The sequence below is a fragment of the Clinocottus analis genome, unplaced genomic scaffold, assembly GCF_023055335.1.
Source record: "Clinocottus analis isolate CAN_PGR_092001 unplaced genomic scaffold, fCliAna1.0.p SCAF_25, whole genome shotgun sequence".
Classification (NCBI taxonomy): domain Eukaryota; kingdom Metazoa; phylum Chordata; class Actinopteri; order Perciformes; family Cottidae; genus Clinocottus; species Clinocottus analis.
Genome location: NW_027175987.1, coordinates 4,243,570 through 4,265,276, shown reverse-complemented (window position 1 = coordinate 4,265,276; position 21,707 = coordinate 4,243,570). Strand labels below are relative to the sequence as shown.

General features: G+C 40.5%; 1 protein-coding gene across 13 annotated transcripts in view; it reads left to right on the top strand.

Annotated features, from left to right (window-relative positions):
• The first annotated feature begins 202 nt into the window (after positions 1–202).
• LOC137794613 (voltage-dependent R-type calcium channel subunit alpha-1E) overlaps positions 203–21,707 on the top strand; it is a 73,592-nt gene continuing 52,087 nt past the window's right edge. For 10 of the 13 annotated variants that reach the window (XR_011078321.1, XM_068591514.1, XM_068591511.1 and 7 more), the window contains exons 1-2: positions 209–314; positions 19,017–19,283. Coding sequence is in view for 12 of the 13 variants with exons in the window: in XM_068591514.1 (XP_068447615.1) it covers positions 211–314; positions 19,017–19,283 (371 nt within the window). In the remaining variant the exon portion in view is untranslated. Of the gene's footprint in view, positions 315–18,255; positions 18,813–19,016; positions 19,284–21,707 lie in introns of those variants that run through there. The other 3 variants (XM_068591503.1, XM_068591502.1, XM_068591509.1) reach the window with 2 other exon arrangements.

Sequence of the window (21,707 nt, the reverse complement as noted above, 5' to 3'; positions counted from 1 at the left end):
GGGTCGAGCCTGTTGTCCGAGTCCCACTCCTTCCTGGAGCCCCAAAGTCTCTCAACCAGCTATGACACCCTCTACCTCCCACACTTGTCCAGCGATGCTGCCCCTCCACATCCGAACCGTCTCGGCCTCTCTCTTGACGTGGCCTCGACTTTCGACGTTGGAGCAGGGATGTTAGGGGTGGATGGAGATTTGGCGGTCAGTCCCAATGTGATGAAGCGACGCCGTGGCGGCCTTATTGAGCAGAAGGACATTGTCAAAGCCCACCAGGCACATAAGATTCACAGCACACCACAGGCACGGCGCAAGGAATGGGAGTGAGTATGATGCTGATTTACACACAGAACCCTGGCTCTCTCGCTTTCTTTTACCTGCTGAATTATAATGAGGTTTATCCTGAATAGAGTAATGCAGCAGCAGACCACAGCAACACAGCTGTATACAATATTGCCTGAACCATTCGTCGATATGGTAAAATATGTTATAGCGATGCTTTAAAATCTCATTGTATAATTTCATTATATTTAACATAATTGTGAAACAATTCAATTCATGGCATGTTGCCAGAATCAAAACCTATTGTAATGCAACTAAAATGGATATCATTTTGAGCTCTGCTGCGGCCACAGTTTGGATCACACTTTATTTTTGTAGTCAAATGATAGTATTCGTCATGGGGTCAGGTAGGGCTGGGTAATAAAGACAACATTTCGAATCACAGGGGTTTTACTGTGATGTTGTTTTCTAAACATTCAATTTAGAAAATATTAAAAAAGAGAGTAAGAGAAAAGTCTAAAATATTTTCACATTCACTCTATTCTGTAATGTTTACCAACTGGAGCTCCTTAAGAGCCTTAAATGTATCTATGATTTGTTTGTTACTAGTTACTGAAAAAACACACAAAAAACAATTATAACACAAAAATATTTTCTTTTTTTTAATCAAATTTTCCTCAACTGATTTGTGTAATTAGTGTACAATTAGAAAAGAAGATTCAAGAGTGATGTGGTGTTGACAGAAATCACAGTTGTACAGATAAAATACAAAATATTATAAATATGCAATGCATGGGTTTGTGTATGTCACAGCACTAGTGAGTATATGCAGGTATAAAAGAATAGTGTGACATTTCACAGATGAGAGAGACTGTTCTCATGTCTGCACACAGTCAGTTAGCTTAACTTAGCATAAAGACTGCAAACAGCTAGCCTGACTCCATCAAACAGTACCAAAATTCACCAGTATTTCAACATCCCTAATTAACATCTATAGTTTATTTAATAAGTGCAAAAACAACAAAGTTTAGGCATAACAATTTGCTACTTTAGGGGTCTACGTTTTGGCTGTGAGTTGTTGCTGATCCCAGCCAAGCAATAGAGGAGCAATTAATGAATGTACTCTTCAATTTCATCTTTTAATTTGTGAGCTTTAGAGGTGCTGATAGGTGGATTTCGTCAGCTGTTTCTCCCACTTCCATTCTTCTGGCTAAGCTAAGCTAACTGGCTGCTGGCTGTGTGTGTTTTTACTGGTTTCCTGCCCTGCGGTGCTGTGGATTTTCTAGCTGATTATAGCAGTGACGCCCCCCTCTGTTACCCTGCTGAAGCTGGTCCTTCACCTCTTGTGGTGTTGGCACCCTCTGTGCCCCCTCCCTCCTGCCTCACCACAGGTACAGGATGCCACATCCCATACTGAGTTATGTCTATGGCCAAAGAGACAGAGGCCTAGGGAGCGTGACAGCGGAGAGAAAGTGGGAGGATAGATAGGGGGTGGAGAGGAGACAGATGATGACAGACAATGAATGCAGGGGAAGAGATGAGGAGGGAGTAGAAATTCGAAATAAGAGGCGTAATTTGCAGTATGAGAACCCCTTCTGCTTCAATTTGCATTTGATATTCAAGCCCATGTGACAGTGGTATTGATGTGGTTGATTACTGGATCACCAGGGCTGTTCAGATACTCAGTCATGGGCCAGATAACTATTCTCTCCCCTGCCTGATATAATTATTACAATACTGCATGACAGATCTACACTTCATCCGCCGAGAGTACAATGACCAGAGTGAGTCAGGATATGTAATAACCATGAACATCCACCTCTCAGGGCCACTTAGCAACAAACCCACGGCCACCTGACAGGAGGATGTAAAATGAAATGTTGCACCTGAGCCAAAGAGTGCACCTGCTTTTGTTATTCAAAGGATATTAAGCGTTTTTCAAACCAAGCTGGAGCATTATGTTAGTTTGTCCCTTGTTCACTTTAGCCTTTAGCAAGATATCTACAAGTGCTGGTTGAGTGGAATACAGTTATGGATGAATGTTTGTCCTCCCCAATGACCTTCTAAGTTATAGTTACCCCACCGCCTGTCATATAGCACCACCATCACGTTAGAATTTTCCCTCAATCCACTCTGATGGGCATAACAAGATATCTGGAAAACGTTGCTGTGGACAAGTGTGATTTCTTGAAGATAATTGTTATTGCTTTTTGTTTTATTGATTTCCAGATGTTTTCCCAAGTGTTGGGCCAAATTTCCCATAATGCAATGAAAAAAACTTGAAATTATATATATATATATATATATATATATATATATATATATATATATATATATATATATATATACTGTAGTTTGTTCAACTTTGCGTGTACTCATACTCCCCAGAGGAGGAACCCATTTGTGTGTAGTGTCACTGTCAGACTGCACATTTTTAGACCTCCTGTTTGGTATATGGAAACAACGAATAGCAAAACCATCAGCGTGTTGTTTCTTTTTCAACCCTTTGCATTTTGGATGGTAATGAGCAGTGTAGCCTCTACGAGCCACTGACTTTGTCTCTAGTCTTGTTTTGTTTTGCGCCTCCAATGAGGATATTCTGAAACATTTTCTTGTTACAGCTCCGCTTGAAAGACATGTTGAAACAGCAAACACTGCTTTGTAAATGAAGCAATTAAGCCTCAGATTCTGGTATTTTGTTCTCTTCTTGGCAGGGGTCGAAAGGGTTTTGTATGTTTGTGTCTGTATTTTGGTGTGTGAGTCTGTGTGTATGTGCATTTGTAGCATTTGGCACTTTCGGAAGTGCTTGATGAAATAACAGTACTTAGATTTGGCCTTAGCGTGGCCCTAATGACAGTCATCAAACTGAATCAATCTAGCATTTAGATGACATCCGTCATTGGTCACAAACAGACGAGGGCACTAAAACTGTTTTGGTCTCTCTTTGACCTTGGTGCTGTGTGTGTTTTTGTGTTTGATTTATGTGTGTATTTCTGAGAGAAAAGGTAGCGAGAGAGAGAGTGACTACTTTATCAAAATGTTCTGTGCACTATTTTATACAAATTTAACAAAAATTCACATTCAACAGAAGAGCGGCCTTCAGAAAGAGCAGCAAGAGTATCAAAAGGCCGGTTTCCAAGTGACAGCACTGAGAATGAGATTATACCTCAAGATTCATTTTTAAAGGATTCTAGGAACGACTTGTCGTGATTTGCGGCATGTAGAACGTGTGTGTGTGTGTGTGCGTGTGTGTGTGTGTGTGTGTGCTGGGATTAGACGTACTGTGAATTCTTAAATATGGTTCTTTAATTTGCATTGATTTAAATGCTTCTGGGTCCAACGTCACACCTCCATTGTGTGCGCATCCTCTTTTACATTGAATAACTCTACTGTCTGAGGGCACTGACACATTCACAGTAAACGGATTCAGGATGAAGGAGACTGAAGTGGCTAAGTGTAGTGATGATACAATTGCGGATCTCCACAGTCTCTGGACTATTCAGAAATTACTGAAGCATCTTAAAAGAGAATTTAGAAAAGAGTAAATTGCACTTTCTTTTTCTCCTTTTCGCAAACACAAGTGTAAACATGTAGAGTAAAACATCTGTAATCGTTGGTTCAAATTCTTGTTTGACTAAAATCCTTGAGAAAGGTAGTGCAGTCAGATGTTATATTCAAATGTTCTTTGACAGATCAAATTGACTTGACTTGCAGGACAATAAACAAACCAGTTAACCTACCAGTTTTACACTCTTCCATCTCTCCGGTCAGATTTGTCTGCTACACAGCTGAGCTGCATTTTTTTTTAGAGAAAATATGACACCGCATTCACAATTGTCCCCAAACTGATTACTCCGCACTGACACTTGGATTTGAGCTTTCAGATTTCAGATTTTCTTATTTGCCTGACGTACTGCCTGTGTGTTGTTGTTGTAGTTCCTTGACTTCCATGCTGACCGGCAACACACACACACACACACACACACACACACACACACACACACACACACACACACACACACACACACACACACGTATAAAACTCTGCACAGTGAACACATATTGAGGGATGTCAAATCAACAATTCATGTAATACTTCACAGGCGATGTATTCTGTAAAAGCTGCAGGCCTCATCGGTTTCAGATGAAAGATAAAGACACCACAACATCATCATTGCTGTAGCCACTGTGTGTGTGCTGTCTGTATGTGCATTGTGTTATCAGTGGTTATCTGTGAAAGGCTTATCCGTGTTGACTCTATTCTCGGCACGGTTGTGTTTACAGACTCAGACTCAGTGTGGGATCCTTATTTCTTCTGATCACAACCTGATTGGAGCACACTGGCTATGCCTCTGGCCATCCACAAAGCGTCTTCATTCGTCGAATACATTGCTCACAGCTGCAGTTGAAAAATTGCCTATTTACAACAGTGTCAGTGTTTTCATGCTTTAGGCACCAAGTACGAGGCTCATTATTTTTCCACTTGTACAAAGAACATGGGTTCGGGGTTCTTGTTTTAGTTGAAGACTGCAGGGCCATAACAGTGTAGCAGGGCCATAACAAATGACTTTGCTTTTTGCGAGCGGCATACCTCCTTGAAGGGCAAAGTTCATTGATTGACATTAAATTGTTCTATTCATGGTCCTCAAAGGATGAAGCCTGCTGACCGTAGTGATGTCCTGACTGTTCCATGAGCGCCACCGTGAGGTTTACATTTGTGGTTTGAGTGAAAGGTTTTGCTAACTATTTGATGGATTGTCATGAAGTTTTGCACAGACATTCTTATGTTTCTCAGGATCCCTTTGGTAAACCCTTCAATCTTCATCTAGTGGCATCATCAGGTATTTTAATTTGTCCAATACTTTGGTTTTAATCAAATACATGCAGAACTAACGCCATTTCCAGCAGCCTTAGTTAGATTTTGTGTGAAATGCTAATTAGAAGATGATAGCAAGCTAAAATGTGTTGTTGTTTTTTACCTCGCTGCAGACTTTTGTTAGTTTTGTTAGATTCATGAAAACACTGAAGTCTGGGTTATTTTGATGTAAATCTGGGAAGATATTTTCTGATGTTGAGGCTGAAAATTGATTTGGATGAATGTGTGGAATATCCAGTCTTGCTATATGTTTCCAGCCAGTTTTTAAAGGATCAAAGTCCAATAATCCTCAGAATACAGTTTACGGAACTTTTCTTTCTTTCTGTATTTCTTTTTTTTTGTCTTGAAGAAACCTTTTTAGCCAATACAGGCTAAAAAAATACAATTCCGCTTGACTGTTATAGAAAATCTACGACTTTGTAATAACTTTGTGCCATCTTTTTTCATTTTTAAAAACAGTGTGAAAAATAAATAAAAATCCACACAATTTCATTCGTGCAATTTGTTGCTTTCACGTCGGCCCATTGTTGATAGAACTCAGTGTTTTGTGACGCTGCTCTACAGAGTGGAGAAGCAATCATTGTTGTTAGGAAAGCAGTGACACACTCTGCTTTGAATCTGCCTGCTTCTCTCAGTGTTTGTCAGGCAACAAAGTGTCAGCTCTGAATGAGAGTCTGCACTCTGCTGCCCTCGGAGGGCCTCACGCTCTGGTTTCTTGTCAACCTGTTGAGCTGCGTGTCAGACGAATATTCAAAGGAGAAGACACAAGGTTTTACAAAGTTGGTCATTTACTCAGCCATCGGCTCATTCACGCATTCTCACAAAGACTGCAGGAGTGTGTGATGTTTTAAACAGAGGCATGTTTGGTGAGCAAGGCATGCTATCTAAATGTCATGAAAACCTGTTCGCTCATTCTTACCGCTTTCACAAGATTTGCTTGAAGGGACACGGCTGCACTCTTAGCTTTGAGCTACGGTTACTCACTTAAGATCAGTTTGAGGATTTTTAAAAAGGTCGTTTTAGGCAGCTTTGCTTCTTCTATCAATGTTTTACTCCTCAGGGTTTGACACTTTATTAGGCCTGCTACCTGACCCTTTCTAATTCCATCTGAGAGAGACTCTGTCTCTCCTTGTATCTGTCTCCTTCTCCTTCATTATTGTCTCCTTCTCGGTGTCAGACAGACACCCAGCGCAGTGTAAATGTCAGAGCTGTTTGTCCTAAGTGAATTATTAATGATGACACGCTGAAAAGCCATTTTCAGTGGCACAAAATGACGTGTCTGTCAAACAATATGCAGAATGGAAACGGCAATGTTACCGAGGGATCAGTTGGGGGAGGTTAATATTTGCTCTATCATAATGTTTTTATTTCATTCCAGCTGGCATATTTGCTTTGCGACAAGGATGCATTGGTTGTGTTTTGGGTTTAGGGTGGAGCGCTTCTCATTAATTGATAAAATGATACACTGCTGCTTGCAGTCAGTCTCACACTATCCCTCCGCCCGCACTCGTTTCTCTCTTTGCTCTCCCTCTGTCTGTCCTCCTGTGTTTGGATGGCAAACGTACAAACTGACACTGTTGATGCTCATCACAGAGACAGATAGAGATCATGAGTTACCAAGCTGTGAGATGTGTCAGTAGATGATAGTGTCTGAGTTTGACTCAATTTTGCTCTGGGGTGTAGAATGAAGACATTGAAGGGATGAGAAAGAGTTGTGGAGTGCATCAAAGACAGACCACAGGGAAGTGGAATTAAACTCTTTTTTTTCTTTACAGATTTTTTCTTGTGTCCGAGTGACTTCATTATGCTTTATTGTCGATTAATAGCATCTATAGTCGATTGCTCTAATTATGGTAGAGTCGATGTTGTCTTTGGTTTTGATGATTAACTCTTCACTCGAAGATTGATGAAATTAATTTGTGTTTAAAAATAACTTCTGTGGCCATATATTTTATTGACAAATTGTATTATCACAATGTCCCCGATTTGATTCTGGCTGGGGACCTTAGTGCCCGCCACCCCTCCCTCTCACCCCATGTACCTGTCAGTCTCTTTTGTCACTCTCAATAAAGGCAAATGCGCCGGCGGTTAAAGCTAAATGCCATCGTCGGCATGTCAACATTGACAAAGTTTATATGCTGATGTTTAGTAAGAATGCATTTTTGCCACAATCGCCATCTTAGTTTTGTGTGTTAGCTTTAGAATATTCTGCTAATCAGCGCTGAACACACAGAGCACGACTGAAGTTAAAGGGAATGTGATTTGATTTGCAGACTTTTGGACAAACACAAAGTATTGAACTCAAATTTTGACCTAATGATGATGCTAAATGCAAAATTAAAAGGTTACTAAAATAGTTACATTTCATCCCAAGGGGGACATAACAATAGCTTTTGAGACGTTATCCTCAAAATCACAAACCCCATGGTGGCGCTAGAGAGACACCGAAAAAAGTAATTTGATTTCATCATCTGAGAATTCTGAATGTCTGTACAAAAGATGGTGGCAAATCATCTTTGAGATGTTGAGATATTTCAATCTGGACCAAAGTCAAAGACTGATGTTGCCATTTTGTGATTAAATTATGAAGTTATGTTAGTTCAGAGCTCAACCCCCCCTCACATTATATATTGACTCAACACAGAGCATGTCCCCGTTACCTGTTCCCATTCTTTCAGTATCACACTCCTAAATGCTACGACCATGCATCTCTGGGCTCATGCTCTGGTTTACGACATCAGTCCTGAGGGACTTCTCTATGAAATATGGCCTCCGGTCCTTTCATTTAGCACCACACAATGACCACCTGCTCTCTCGTTTACGATTGCACATTCACACTCTGAAAAAAAAAACCACACGGGCAGTTGAAGTCTAAATGAATATGGTTTGCAGGCCCTTATTGTCTTTATCATCTGTTTAATAATTGATAAGATGATATATGCGCTGATAACTCATTTGCTTCAAGCAATATCTTGATATCTCGATACATCTTGATATACCTTCAGCTCTGTGCTGGATGGAAGAAGGATGGCGGCCTTAACTGTATTCTGGAAAAATAAGTTCTGTGAGGAACATAAAGCTAGATCCAACTGAATTGAATTAAATGTTACTCAGAATTGTCTGAACACTTGATTAAGAATTATTGATTCCATTATTTATGGAAGAGGCATCTTCCATCAGACCCTATTAAAATAATAAGAAATTAATGTTAGATGGTTATTTACCTTGATTTACTGACAGAAAGATTTTTTTTCACTGGAAAGATACATTTTTCTGAGTGCCTGGTTTGCCGCACAGCTTCTGCTCAGAAAAGCAGCACTTTGTGTTGACCTCCCACTCTGCCCTGTGATATTAAACCATTTAGCACAGGAAGCAATGGGACCTGTCAAGCTATCCGCATGCACACAGACAAATAAAGCAACCATCACGTAACGATGTTTAGCTCGAAAAGTGACACCTTTAACCCCCCTTTTAAAATAGGAACTGGCTATTAGTTAACATGAGGAAAAAAAAGGATTTCGGTCTTTGAGGTCAGGATGTAAAATGTCAAGGTGTAAATCAGAAATACAATCAAATCACATGTAGTCCAGAAAATATACTTTCTACTGAAATCCCCCCCCACTCAAAACATGTCATTGCTTATATGAAAAAAGTTATTATAATTGATTATTTTATGTCAGTGTTTAGAATTTACACTGAATGTGATAATCACCGTTATTCTTTTTTTTAATCGAGCCTTTGAGCTGCATTAACGCTGATTCCTACGTTTAGGAATAACACTTTAATACTTACTGTAGTTCCGTTACTGTGTACGTCTGGAAAGACGGCGTGTTCATGTGTGTATGTGTGTGCGTATGCTCAAACTAATTAAGCTGTCATGTGCTTCTGTCGACATTAAAGTACTAACACGCTGTAGAGGATGAATGTGTACCCCATCATGGACCTTGAATCCACTTCCGTTCGTTCATGCAAAGCTTGAGATTTAAATATCAAAGATGATTGTGCTCTGGGAGTTTAATGCTGTTATCTTATTGGAGCAAATAATACCTTTGTAGTGCAACAGGATTTCAGTCACTGATGCTTTCAAGCCAAATGGGCTTATCAAAGAGGCTATAGCTAAATTTAATAGCCTTTTTTGGCCCCTATTTTGAGATTACTTTTCGGTTGTGGGTTGTGGAGTATGTGGCCAGCATCAAGATACACACATTAGCCATTATTGGAGAGTTATGCAGGGAAACAAGCCAAAGACACGCCCAAAGTGTGTGTGCGTGCGAAATATTCATCACATCCAACCCCTCTCCAAAACCAGAGGGAGCCCAAATGTTGCAGCTGCATGACTTATGTTGCTCCAGAAGGGTAGTTATGACAAATGTGTTGAAGGATGCTGGGTAAGCAAACTGAGTTGTCATCTATATCCAACAGCGAACTGCTGCTTCAATGCTGTGCCTGTGACCTCTAGTGGAGCTGCCGAGAACTCCCTACTGCACAGCTCATTCATGCATTCATAAGACAAATAGACTGTGTTTTAGCATGTGAAGTAGTCTGTGTCCATCATGATGTTGCTTCAAATAAATGGGAAGACGTGGCATCAAAATACAACTTGAAGGATTTACAAGAGAAGGGGAATCATTTCTTGAGAATTATCCATGCAGATGCACAATGGGAACAAAAGTGTCATGTCTTTTGGCGTTTAATTTGGTACACCTGAACTCCCTACAGGCTGAAATATCGACAAAGAGAAACAGTGGCTTAGACTGCAAACCCAAAAAAGAACTGATGAATCATTCCTCCATTTGATTCATCTCAAGCCAAAGTTGGATTTGATCCTGTGTATGTTAGACGAGCGTTGTTTTGCACACCAGAGGCCTGATCCCCGGTCTTAGTGATTCACTGCAGCTTGAGCTTGTCTGCACCGTATGTTTTCCAGATCAGAGCAGCTGCCACTTAAGAAGCTATTAAGTAATGACTCGGGGAAAGTCTGTCCTGCAGAGTGAGAAATCAAGCATACCCAATCTGCAGCTGCTGAGACAGTCCTAATCGGAGTAAAGTATCCTCCAGCCCACCGGCCTTCTGGTTATGATTGGCAGGCTCTTGCACACCTCCGTGATAAATATACAGCTGCCTCTGCCGGTATTGACCTGGTTGGCTGCCAGTTTGATTAATAAGTCTGTAATTTTGAGCCAGAAAGATAGATGGAGTAAGGGATCATTTTAAAAAGTAAATAGCCGGAGCACCAATCACTGAGAATTTTTTATTCATGGCTTTTCTTGATTAACCCACCTGATTACCTTCTGTACATCAGGATTTAATGGGGTTTTTTTGTTTGCACTTTGTCTTTCTGAGATGTTTGGAGTAAGAAAGGTCTCCAAACCAATGCTAAAAACATTCCCAAAATCACCTCAATGTGTTTTGTTGAACAATACAATCACATTTTTATGGGGTTTATTCTGCAAACTCATGTTTTCCTCCTTTTTAAGCTACGTTCAGATATGTTGTACGAAACATTGATTGTACCCTCAGAGAAAATGCTTGCTTTACTAAAAGTATTATGATCAGGGCTAGTATAAATACTGTGGAGGTTAATTGAGAAGTTCTAAAGGCTTCAGTTGGATGGAGAGAGGCAGGTCTGGGAAGTTCCTTAGAAATGTATCATGGGCCTGGGGAAGTGAGAAATGACAGCAGACAGTAGGGACTGATGGGCAGACTGAGCTAAATCCAAAACAATTGAGGCAGCCGTTACATAAACATAAATATATTGCTATTGTTAGAAGTTTATATGAACATTTAGAAAGGTGACTAACCCCAAAGTTGTCAGACAATAAAATCATGTGTTAGACATGCCATGTCATTTCAATTAGTCAAACTACATGTCCATCTTTGAATTCCAAATATCCAAATTGAAAATTGAAATTTTCTGTCCCAGTAATAGTCCCAATTGCAGTACCTCTCTTTGTCACTAGATGGAGATAATTGCTTAGCAATCATATTTCCCACCAGCCTTGATTTTATTCATTTAGTATGCATAACTTGACGGTTATGTTAGTACACATACATTAGTGTCAAACTAACAAACAAACCCGTCATTGGCCTTTTGTGCAATATTAAATATTAGCTGGAAATGTCATCCTCCTGGACTATAATGGAAGTAACTGTTAAACCTGCCATGATATTACATTTTCTTTGCACAATTGACTCCTCCATTAACTGTTTAATTATGTCTTTCATAAGCGTGTTCTGTATCACACAGCCTTAAGAAACACGTACTAAAAGATACAATCTAAGATCTAAATTGAAAATGTTCCCTCAATAGTATTTAAATGAGCTCCCAAAATCATTCAATTATAATTATTATTTATCAAAAATGATAGATTGAGTTTGTTTCTACACCTCACAATTATTATTAACTCAACAATGTGATGTCTCAACTTCATGGGCCTCAAAGCCGTTTACAGCCGGTATGAAAGAGCCTCTCAAAGTCATGTGGTCAGTGTGCGGGCAACAAGTGCATCTTTCAGTGCACGACAGGTCTGCCGTCTAACGTTGCGAAACCCTAAAAAAATATATCTTTATCATTCTAATCTGAGTCACCTTAATTGAAAAATCATCTCAGACAGCCGTATAAATGTCAGCGTTTATGTTTGCTTTGTTATCTGGTTGATGATTGCAGCACGCCATTCACTGGCCAACTGTTGCTTTGATCACTGGACTGAAAATATGGCAGAAACCAGGTTAAAAGCATCCTTGTACCAAAGTCGTTTGCCTGGAGACAACGGTCATAACTCAGCCCTCCTTGGGGAACGATGATTTATATAGCGTATTCTATAAAATCTAGGGTTATGGCGACAAATTTACAGGGCTGAGAATAGGGGGCATGTCAGTTCAGTTGCTAGGAAACAAGTCGGAGGACGACAACAGTCGAAGGCAGAGATCTGGGTTGGGTCGAGTGAGAGAGAGGAAAGGAGAGAGAAGGGAGAGAGGGTATGCAGCTGGCGAGATAGAGGAGGGTGAGAGAGAGAGAGAGAGAGAGAGAGAGAGAGAGAGAGAGACAGAAAGAGAGTGAGAGAGACAGGCAGATAAATCGTGCCGCAGGGTAAATATGTTTCATCACATTTCCTTTGGGCGCTGATCAAGGCCGGGAAAGAAAGCAGCAGTGCTGCTATTTCCATGCAATGTCATTGCGGAGAGACGACTATTGATTCCGCCATGCCCACGTGTAATTATTCCTGCTATTGTGATCAACAACGTGGATCCAATGTGAAGCCCAGAGATTCAAAATTGTGGGTCCCGTGCAGCTCATCATTAACACACACCCAGACACATGCAAAGGCACACGTGCTCTCACGCACGCATATGAAGTCCTCTCATGTTCCCACAATTATCATCTCAATGAAGCTAAATATAGTCCGATCCCCCGGCACCTTCATCTCGCCACATCAATAGGTCTGTTGTCGTCTGTCTGTCCTTCTGCTCGCCCCGAGCTTTTCTGTGTCATGTTGAATTCTGGGGTCTGGCCGATGGCACACTGACCCAGCACAGCGGTTATTTTGGGCAACTTAAGGTTTACTTTTTCCTTTTTCTTTTTTTTTTCATGACTTGGGCATCACATGATGTACAAGTTAATAAATGAGAACACAGCACGTGACACATACTGACACTAGTCAGGGAGGTGTTATGCAGGTGTTGTAAAAGTGAGTTTAAATGAATTTCTCTATAGAGTTGTTTTAGCGGTGGTTTAAACCATGTGGTTGTCCTTGTCTCCAAAAAGTGCTTCAAGCTCACTTCCACGAGAACATATACCAGTATGGTTGTGTTTCACTCTTATTTATTTGTTCGTCACACGTTCAGCAGCAGCAGCACACATCAGCTGCGCAGACAGACTGTGAGAAGATTGTTTTTGTGTCGATGCATCTTTGAAAATGTAATCATTTGTGTGAGGGGACAGTTTGCCAGTGCTTTCTGGCTGCAGATCTGTTTGAGGTAATCAGTGAGGGGACACACACCTGTGCCGCATGCATTGCATACTGTATCATGTCTCAGGCTCTTTGGTTCCTTTCTCTTGCTTTTTACAGTGCAACATCCAAGCAGCGCATTTTCACTCATCCCCTCCTTACACTTCTGACTTTACAGATTGCTCCTATTTATTTGTTTAACATGGTTCGATTATTTTGTGGTTAATAAATTACTTTATGTGTCAGTGTGGCGCTTTTCTGCTTGCTGTGTCAACTGGAGTGATGCTTTTATAGAATAGCAAAACGGACATTGGCTTTCCCCCCACATTTTGCAGCTAATTTTTGGTGCTTTGTGTGGCGAGGGACAACCACACACTGCTTCGTATGTTCACAGTGATCTAAGGGGTGTCTTGCATTAATCGTGCAGGGTCTAGCCCTCCCATTATTGCATACATATTTTATCATGCAAATAAACAAAGCAAAATGCAAGGGATGATTATTTCACATTTGGTTTTCTGTGTTAAAATCTCTGTCTAACAATTTAATCAACCGATATTCTTCCAAGACCTGCGCTGAGAGAGAAAGCTAGAGCATTACAGTAGTCCATAATACATAATACATCAGCACAATACCTGACTGTGTTAAAACACTGAACACAGAGCAATGATAGATATGGTTATGTGGTCACTACTCCTCAACTTCAAGTTGAAGTTGATAAACACCGAGCTACTGCCTCACTATACGCCGATGACAAGTGCACTCTAAAGACATACATAATATATTTTCATCAACCACTCTCTTTCTAACAATCTTTTGCTAACTTTTTCAGTGCAGCTCCCCTCCATATTTTTGTGGCGCACGCTGTCATTGGAATTGTCATTTTAGTTGTCATTATATTTTAAAGTTTGCAGCTAAATCCAACAGTGAACTGGAGTTATCCTGTCCAGGTATTTGTACACTCTGTCTTAAATCCATGAGAGAATTGCACATGACTTATCACAGGTTGTACCTGAGACAACAGTCAAGCTGAGCTTCCAAGCTGTTGTATTGTGAAAGTTAGGACAAATCAAAATGACAACTTTTTTGCTCACTTTGTTGCTCATATCTCAACAGTATTATGGACTAGACAACATCTATTCTTCTTAAATGTCTTATTGCTATAGAGACTAATCTGACAGTGACAGGTAGGACAAATTGTATGTTGCATACCTGTCAAAAGTCACACAAATCCTTTCGATAGCCTTATCTTTTTGAAAACTTAAAACAGGTGTAGTGTAGCAAACACAATAATGAAACTCTTACCTGCACAAAGCCTCTTCTTTGGTTGTAAACAACTGCATTCTCCACAATGATGGAAATGTTTTGACAAGTCTTACTCACACAGACACACAGCTTCCTTATCTGACATCTCTCTCTCTCTCTCTCTCTCTCTCTCTCTCTCTCTCTCTCTCTCTCTCTCTCTCTCTCTCTCTCTCTCTCTCTCTCTCTCTCTCTCTCTGTCTGGCTGCCTGTCTGTCTCAAAGCACTGTCTATCATTGTGACTTTGTTCCAATCAAAATTGTTTCATAAGACAACAAACATCAATGTGTCACCCAAGAAGTCAAGATAATAGTATTTCCCTTTAAGCTTGTAGTTTGTCCTGTTAAACATTTTTGTAAGAGCAGATTTTGCTTTATTCTCGACTGGATGTCTCTTTTATTTTCTGTAGCATTAAATGTATGTCCAGCGCTACACAGTATGCTGTTCTTGCTGGTGGGCAGTCAGGAAACTAAAGCTGTTGATATTTTTAGCATTACTGAGCTGCACAATACCTTATAGATATGTGAAATCCATGTTGGACTATAGGTTGCAGAAATGCAGACCAATATTACAAAATGACCTGAAACAAAACCCAGCAAATGGAAAATCACCAACAGGCTAGTTTTGATTAAAGTAAATTAAAGCCGCTTTGAGTAAACACGCACAAACAATGCATTGGCCATCCTGGTTGTGTCTGTAATCTATTTATGGGTTTGTGTGGACAGTAAACAGCAACACTGTAGAAAAGAGGGATGAGAACATGTGTCAAGTGAATTAAAAAAAGTGGGCTTTTTCACGTGACTCAGGGTGAAGAAGCTAATTTAGTCACAGGACTATTATTAAGCGAAGAGCCTGATAATGACCAGCTTTCAGATAAGAGCATGCCATGTATCTCTGTTCACTCGTTCTATTTTTGAATTGAAATCTTCGTTGTCACCTCTGTCCTGTGTCACTAAGTCCCATTAACGAAGTGGGGACTGTCAACCTGCTGTCACGACAGGAAGTAACCTTGGAAACACTGTCTCTTACAGCGAGATTTTCCAACATTAACAACACATCCACAATGTCAAAATGTTTCCACCAGCATATACTGTACCTTCAGTAGTGAAGAAGTATATAGTGGAATATTTTAGGGTTCCTGAATCCTACAAGGCTTTCTGTTGCCTCCATGAGAAGCATGTTCTTTTTCTTATTTTTTTACAGTTTGGTTTGCCTGGAAATATTTATCGAACCTGTTTCAAAAGATGTTGTTTGACCTTTATGAGTATCACTTGTAGCTGCAAGAGAAATTGGCTCACATGTTTAGCATGTATTAGCAGTACAGTATGTGATTTAATAAATGTCATTATACTCCACCTGTAGGTACCACGGGAAGAGTTATAAAGTTATTGCCAAATAGGCAACGCGAGTAATATTGTATAGAACATTTCAACAGCAAGGCGATTCAAAGTGCTTCACGTAAACCATTAAGATCTTTAGAAGACAATGCAGAAGAAAACAAGCTTTAAAAACAATTAAGAACATTCATTTTGAAACAGTCAAAAAGCAAAAAAAAAAAATAGAATAAAAGTTGCATTGCAGTTTAAGAAATGAAATGCAGTGGTGAGATGTCAGGAAATTGATTATTATCCTTGAATCTGGTTTAATTCAATATAGCAGCAAACAGAAAAGTCTTCAATTTAGCTGATGGTCTCAGCAGATTTGCAGCTTTGATAAATACATAAATACTCATCTGCTTACAACTTCATTATAATGAGCTTAATAATTCAGTAAATGTTCATAGATGCTTAATGCAGTGTAACTTTAATTTGAAGAGGATAAGTGGTGTTGCGATATACCAGTATTGACAGTAATAAGCTCTTTATAAAGTGTACTAACCTTCGAGCCAGTGATGTCAGTTTGAACTTCAAAGCTGGAGTGATTGGTTGATCTGGGCCATCCAGCAAAAATATTGATATTTCATATTTCAATTGGGTTCAGTTTTAGTCCTTCAAAAAAAAAAAACAACCTCAAAGCATCATCAGCAACAAGGAGACTTTTTCCAGAAAGAACCCTGGTCCTTCACCCTCATCATCCCTGTTGCTAACGTCTAATTACCATAATTCACCCCTCACCTCTCAGCCAAGCGCGCCGTGGCTGCGCCGCTCTCTTCTCTCTGCAGAAAACAATGTACTGGTATCACTGCTACACAGAGGAAGTGGCAGAAACCACATGTCTGTCACATGTAGCCGATATTGAAATAACAAAAAGCCTGTGAAACGTGATCTTTCAACGGTTCTTTGCCTGGTAGCTGGAGGAGACTGTTTCAGGACAATTTGTATGTCTCTTCTCATCACTTATAATGAGGAGATGTCAGAAATCTGTCTGTTATGTGTTCTATTTTTAAAGCCCATAATGTCTTGGAGCTCTAACGAGTTGGAGGCCACACATCATTGATCACTGCCTTCGTCATACCACTATCACTAAACACCCATCAGTGTCAGCGTCTCCTGTGGTTCTTCTTCTCTATGACTTCTGTTTCCATCAACATCAGTTTATTGGCAAATTTCACTTCTCACTGATTCTCTCAGCTTGATGCTGTTTGAGAAAAAAAGGCTTTCATTCAGGCGTCATGCTTTACATCTTTTTGGACAGTTCATCTTTTTCATAAAAAGCATGCTCTTAAAACAGCTGAGAACTGTAGTTTTCAGCATGTTATATTGAAATAAAGGTAAATAGTGCTTTAATTTGCAGCGGGGGACAGTTGCAGTATTTGTGATTGACTCAATTATAACATGTGACACACAAACATACAGTACAATGCCCATGTTCATTATAATGAAAACATGAAATCTCTCAACTATTGGCTAGATTGCCATACAATGTGATACAGATGTACCCCCATGGGGATATTTGTCTAAAGACTTTGTTATGACAAAACACAATGTAAACTAATGACATTAACTCCCTCATTTGTAATTTGTGTTTCCTTAGAAGATTGTATCTTACAAATATTAACTAAGATGTTAACATTATTGTTATGACATTATGAGCATGCACATTTTAGTACAAAGCCCTGCTGTGAATCAATTCACCATAGAATTAGCTCTTTTCAAGTAATTTATTGATGACACATTTAGGCACACAGAATGTCACCAGACTTATCCTCTTCAAGCCAATTATCGTATTGCTTGACGTACAATACATTTTCTCCGATCTGACAGACGTAACATTTCAACTCCACCCTTGTAACATCCAACACCGGTGCCTGCGCTCCCCCTTCATTGTGAAAAGCTTTCATCCTCATGAGAGTATGTGATCACTTCCAGCCTGCACGCAGCAGCACAACTCCCCCTCACTATCAAGCCGAGCAATAGTAGGTTCTGAACACTGTAATTACCCAAAGATGCTTGCTGCTGTCCTCCTGAGTGTCTTTGCTGGCGCAGGTTTCATTTCACAACAGGTGTTTACTCCTGCAGACTGGATGTGTTACCGGACGACCATGCGGGGTGAACAACATCAGAATCAACGATCACAGCATGGCCCCTCTTCAAATGGTAGCCTATTAACCAGTCTCATGAGAAAGCTGAAGTGATCCCACATAAACCTAGTATTTTACAATAATTGTACCCACATTTTCAGCGAAAGCATATCATCCTGATTTATTGAAGCCTGACAGCTTTACAAGCTGTCACATTTCTTTGGTTTACATAATCTCTCCTCGTCAAAATGGAGACATCAAATATTTCTATTTATCATATCATGACTTTGTTAATTTCCTGTGTTGTGTGTTAACACGTGGTTTGTTAAGTCAATGTGCGCATATATTGAAGTACACGTGGGGGGGTTGAACGGAGGTTCGAGGTGCATAGGAGACACTGCTGTCTCCTCTCCTTCTGTCTGACAGTGCGGTGGGGAAGGTACACTTCTTTCTCCATCCCAATGCAGAAAAGACGGATAAAGGATCTTATTGTCCTCCGTGTGACACGTAGTTGACAGTTTTGTTTTGTTCGAGTTGTTTCGGGGGGGAAATGTCGTGGAAAATGGCAAAGTTTTTTATATTTTTTTTCCGGGCGTCCTACGCACGCAATTGGATAGTGCTCTTGTGGTAGGTGGTCAACAGAGAAGAGGAGACGGGAGACAGGAGTGATGTGCTCTGAATTACTCAAAGGACTGCTGCCAGTTTATTTAAAAATCTGCTCTCGTGCTTCTCGCTCAGCGGACTGAGAGGATGGCTGAAGACGTGACCTGTTGCAGCCTTTCTTCCAGATATTAGTGTTTGGATGGGAATCAAATGCTGTGAAATTAATCAATTCCACAGCTTCGTCTTCCAGACGACGGAGTGTTAAATAAGGCGGAATTACTTTTTTTGGATTTGTGTCCTTTGTTTTACGCAGAGCGCACTTGACGAGCGCCTCTAATTGGATCGACTGGAGGTGAATCCGTGAATGTTTTTGAACAGATTTTGAAGTTGAGAAACACTGAGTTCGGTGTTTCTTTTTTTCCGAATAAAACTGATGATGGACTAAAAACTGGTCAGGATCTCGCCCCTGCGCCGCTGTCACGCCTAGCGCAGCACCGCGCCCTGCTTTCTCGGAGACTATAACCTCCTTTCCCTCTCCCGTCTCCCCTCCCGACAGAATGGCCCGGTTTGGAGACGACGTCCCGGGCTTGTTGAGCTCAGGTGATGGAGGGTCCGAGCGCAACCGGAACCGCGATGGTGCGGCTATGTCCACAGGTGGCATCTCCCCTGCCTTCAAGCAGACCAAAGCGCAGCGTGCCCGCACCATGGCCCTGTACAACCCCATCCCGGTCAGGGAGAACTGCTTCACCGTCAACAGGTCCCTCTTCATCTTTGGCGAGGACAACGTGGTCAGGAAGTACGCCAAGAAAGTCATTGAGTGGCCATATCCTTTTCTGCTTCATGATGTAAGTGAAGCGGGTTATTGTGTGAAATATACAAAGGAATCGTGGAGGAGTAAAGTACTAAGGTGGGTAAACTGTGTCACGGTGTTCCAAATAAACAAGAACAAGTGTATCATATTTCCACAAGTGCACCCAATTTCACAGAAAACCACATTCCTTAATGAAGCAGCCAAATTCTCTTCAGTGCCTGGCCCCGAGTGTCTCATTCAGCACCATGGACAGCACACACAGGGCAAGACATGATAAATTCAACCAACACACACACACACACACACACACACACACACACACACACACACACACACACACACACACACACACAGTGTGAGATACACTTCAGTCTAGGAGTCATTTGAGTGATACATTACTTTTTTGGGGGGGGGGGGCGGGGGGATTTATAAATAAGATAAGATTCAAGATATGTTTGTATTGTTGTATAGGTCAATAATCGAGAATTATCTAATGGGTTATGACTCAGGTTTTATAGACAAGAAATATGCAGAAGGGGGGCGATGTCAATGGAAAGTGGATTAGAGGAAGACATAAGAGGTTTATGGTTGTAAATCCTTTCTGTAAACAAAAGGATGAAAAACCTGCTGTTGCCATAACACACGCTGAATGCACTGAACATATCGAGCTCAACTAGAGCATTAATTGGGTTGATGGACAGAAAATGATTCGACAGCTATTGTGATAAATCAATTGCTCTGGTCATTTCTTAAGCAAAAATAGCAAATATTCATTGGTTTCAACTTCTCTAATGTGATGGTTTTCTCTTTTTTTTTTTCTGTTTCATATCCCATATAAAACGAATACATTGAAGTTTCAGACTGTTGATCAGACAAAATGACACAATTGATGAAACCTCCTTGAATTTTGGGAAACTCTAATTAACATTCATGCATTAATTAATGCTTTTTTTGTGGGGAGTTGCAGCCTTAAACTCAACGACTGATCCCAACCTGACCAACTAAAATGTATACTGTCTGCTATACAGGTTTCAGAGCATCGGTATAGCAGCAAACAACTATTTGCTGTGTGAAGATACTGTGCAATAATGTCGACCGGAGCAGAGAATGAAGTTGCTCTCCTTCTGTGTGTTGTAATCCGAGCTTCTCTACTTGCCATGTTGACATAGCTGAGCCGGCTTCACTTATGTACAGTGCTAACGTTAGCATGCCCCAATGGCTAGCTGCGCGGCTGTATTACAAAACACTGTGATTGATTTTAAAATAACGACGTCCCATTAATGATTATTTGGCTACTTTCTCAAACCTAATGACTCAGTCTTCCGTTATTTACTAGAAAGAGGAGCAACTATTTTATGTCCTCTGTCTGTCGCTGAGGAGGACGACACAACACGCATATGTCCATTGGTGGCGTGTTTGTGCTGCTGCTGTGCAGCTCGCCAGGTGTCCGGGCCAGGTGTGGCCTCCTCTCTGCTATTGTTCTGCTCCATTCAACAGCTTCCTGACTGACTGACTGGCCTACTGATTATAAAAACCCAGCAAATAGAATGAGTGGACCTATATTGTTAAATGCTGTCTATTGTTGTTTTCTTTGGGCTTGGCCATCTACTGAGGTGATTAAAAATAGATACTGGATGAATTTCAATCAACAGTTGAGGAAAAAAGGATGGAGGTGTGTGTGTGTGTGTGTGTGTGTGTGTGTGTGTGTGTGTGTGTGTGTGTGTGTGTGCGTGTGCGTGTGTGTTTGTGTTAGTTATCATATCATATTTCATCCCCCTAGTGGTTGTGTCATAACCAATAGTGATGGTATAATTGCACCGACAGGCACATCTTCTGTGTCGAGAATACAATTTTAATCCAAATATTATGTGTGCTGCAGTGACCAGAAGGAAAGCAGCCAGACTACATAACCTCCAGGTTAATGTGCTGTTGTGGAGGGAGTGTCTCATTACACCTAATGAGCTCTACTGTATCTGATTAACAGGAATTATATGTAATGATGTCTGATCGCACTGTCATATACTATTACAACCAGTCCTTACTCACTATTAGAGTTAGACTATATTATACTGTTTACTAATATGGTTTTGAGCAGACTGATGCTGACCTGAGTCTTTCGGTCATCTGATTGAGATTAACTGTGATGAGTGGCTCTCTCCAACATGTGAATCATGTCTGAAGTGGGAGGATTCATTTATAGTAAATATAAGTAAGCACAAATGCTTTGTTCATATAAAGACATTCAAACATGAAAGCAATGATTCACATACATACTGGTTTTAGAAGTATTCAGATCAATTACTTCATGAAAAGTAAAGTACCCTGCATGGAAATTATACTTAGACCTGCAAAAACTGACCACTTTGGGACAAAAGTTGGGAACACAAAATTGGCATATGTTGCGCTTTTAAGCTTATATAGCAAACTTGTTTGCGA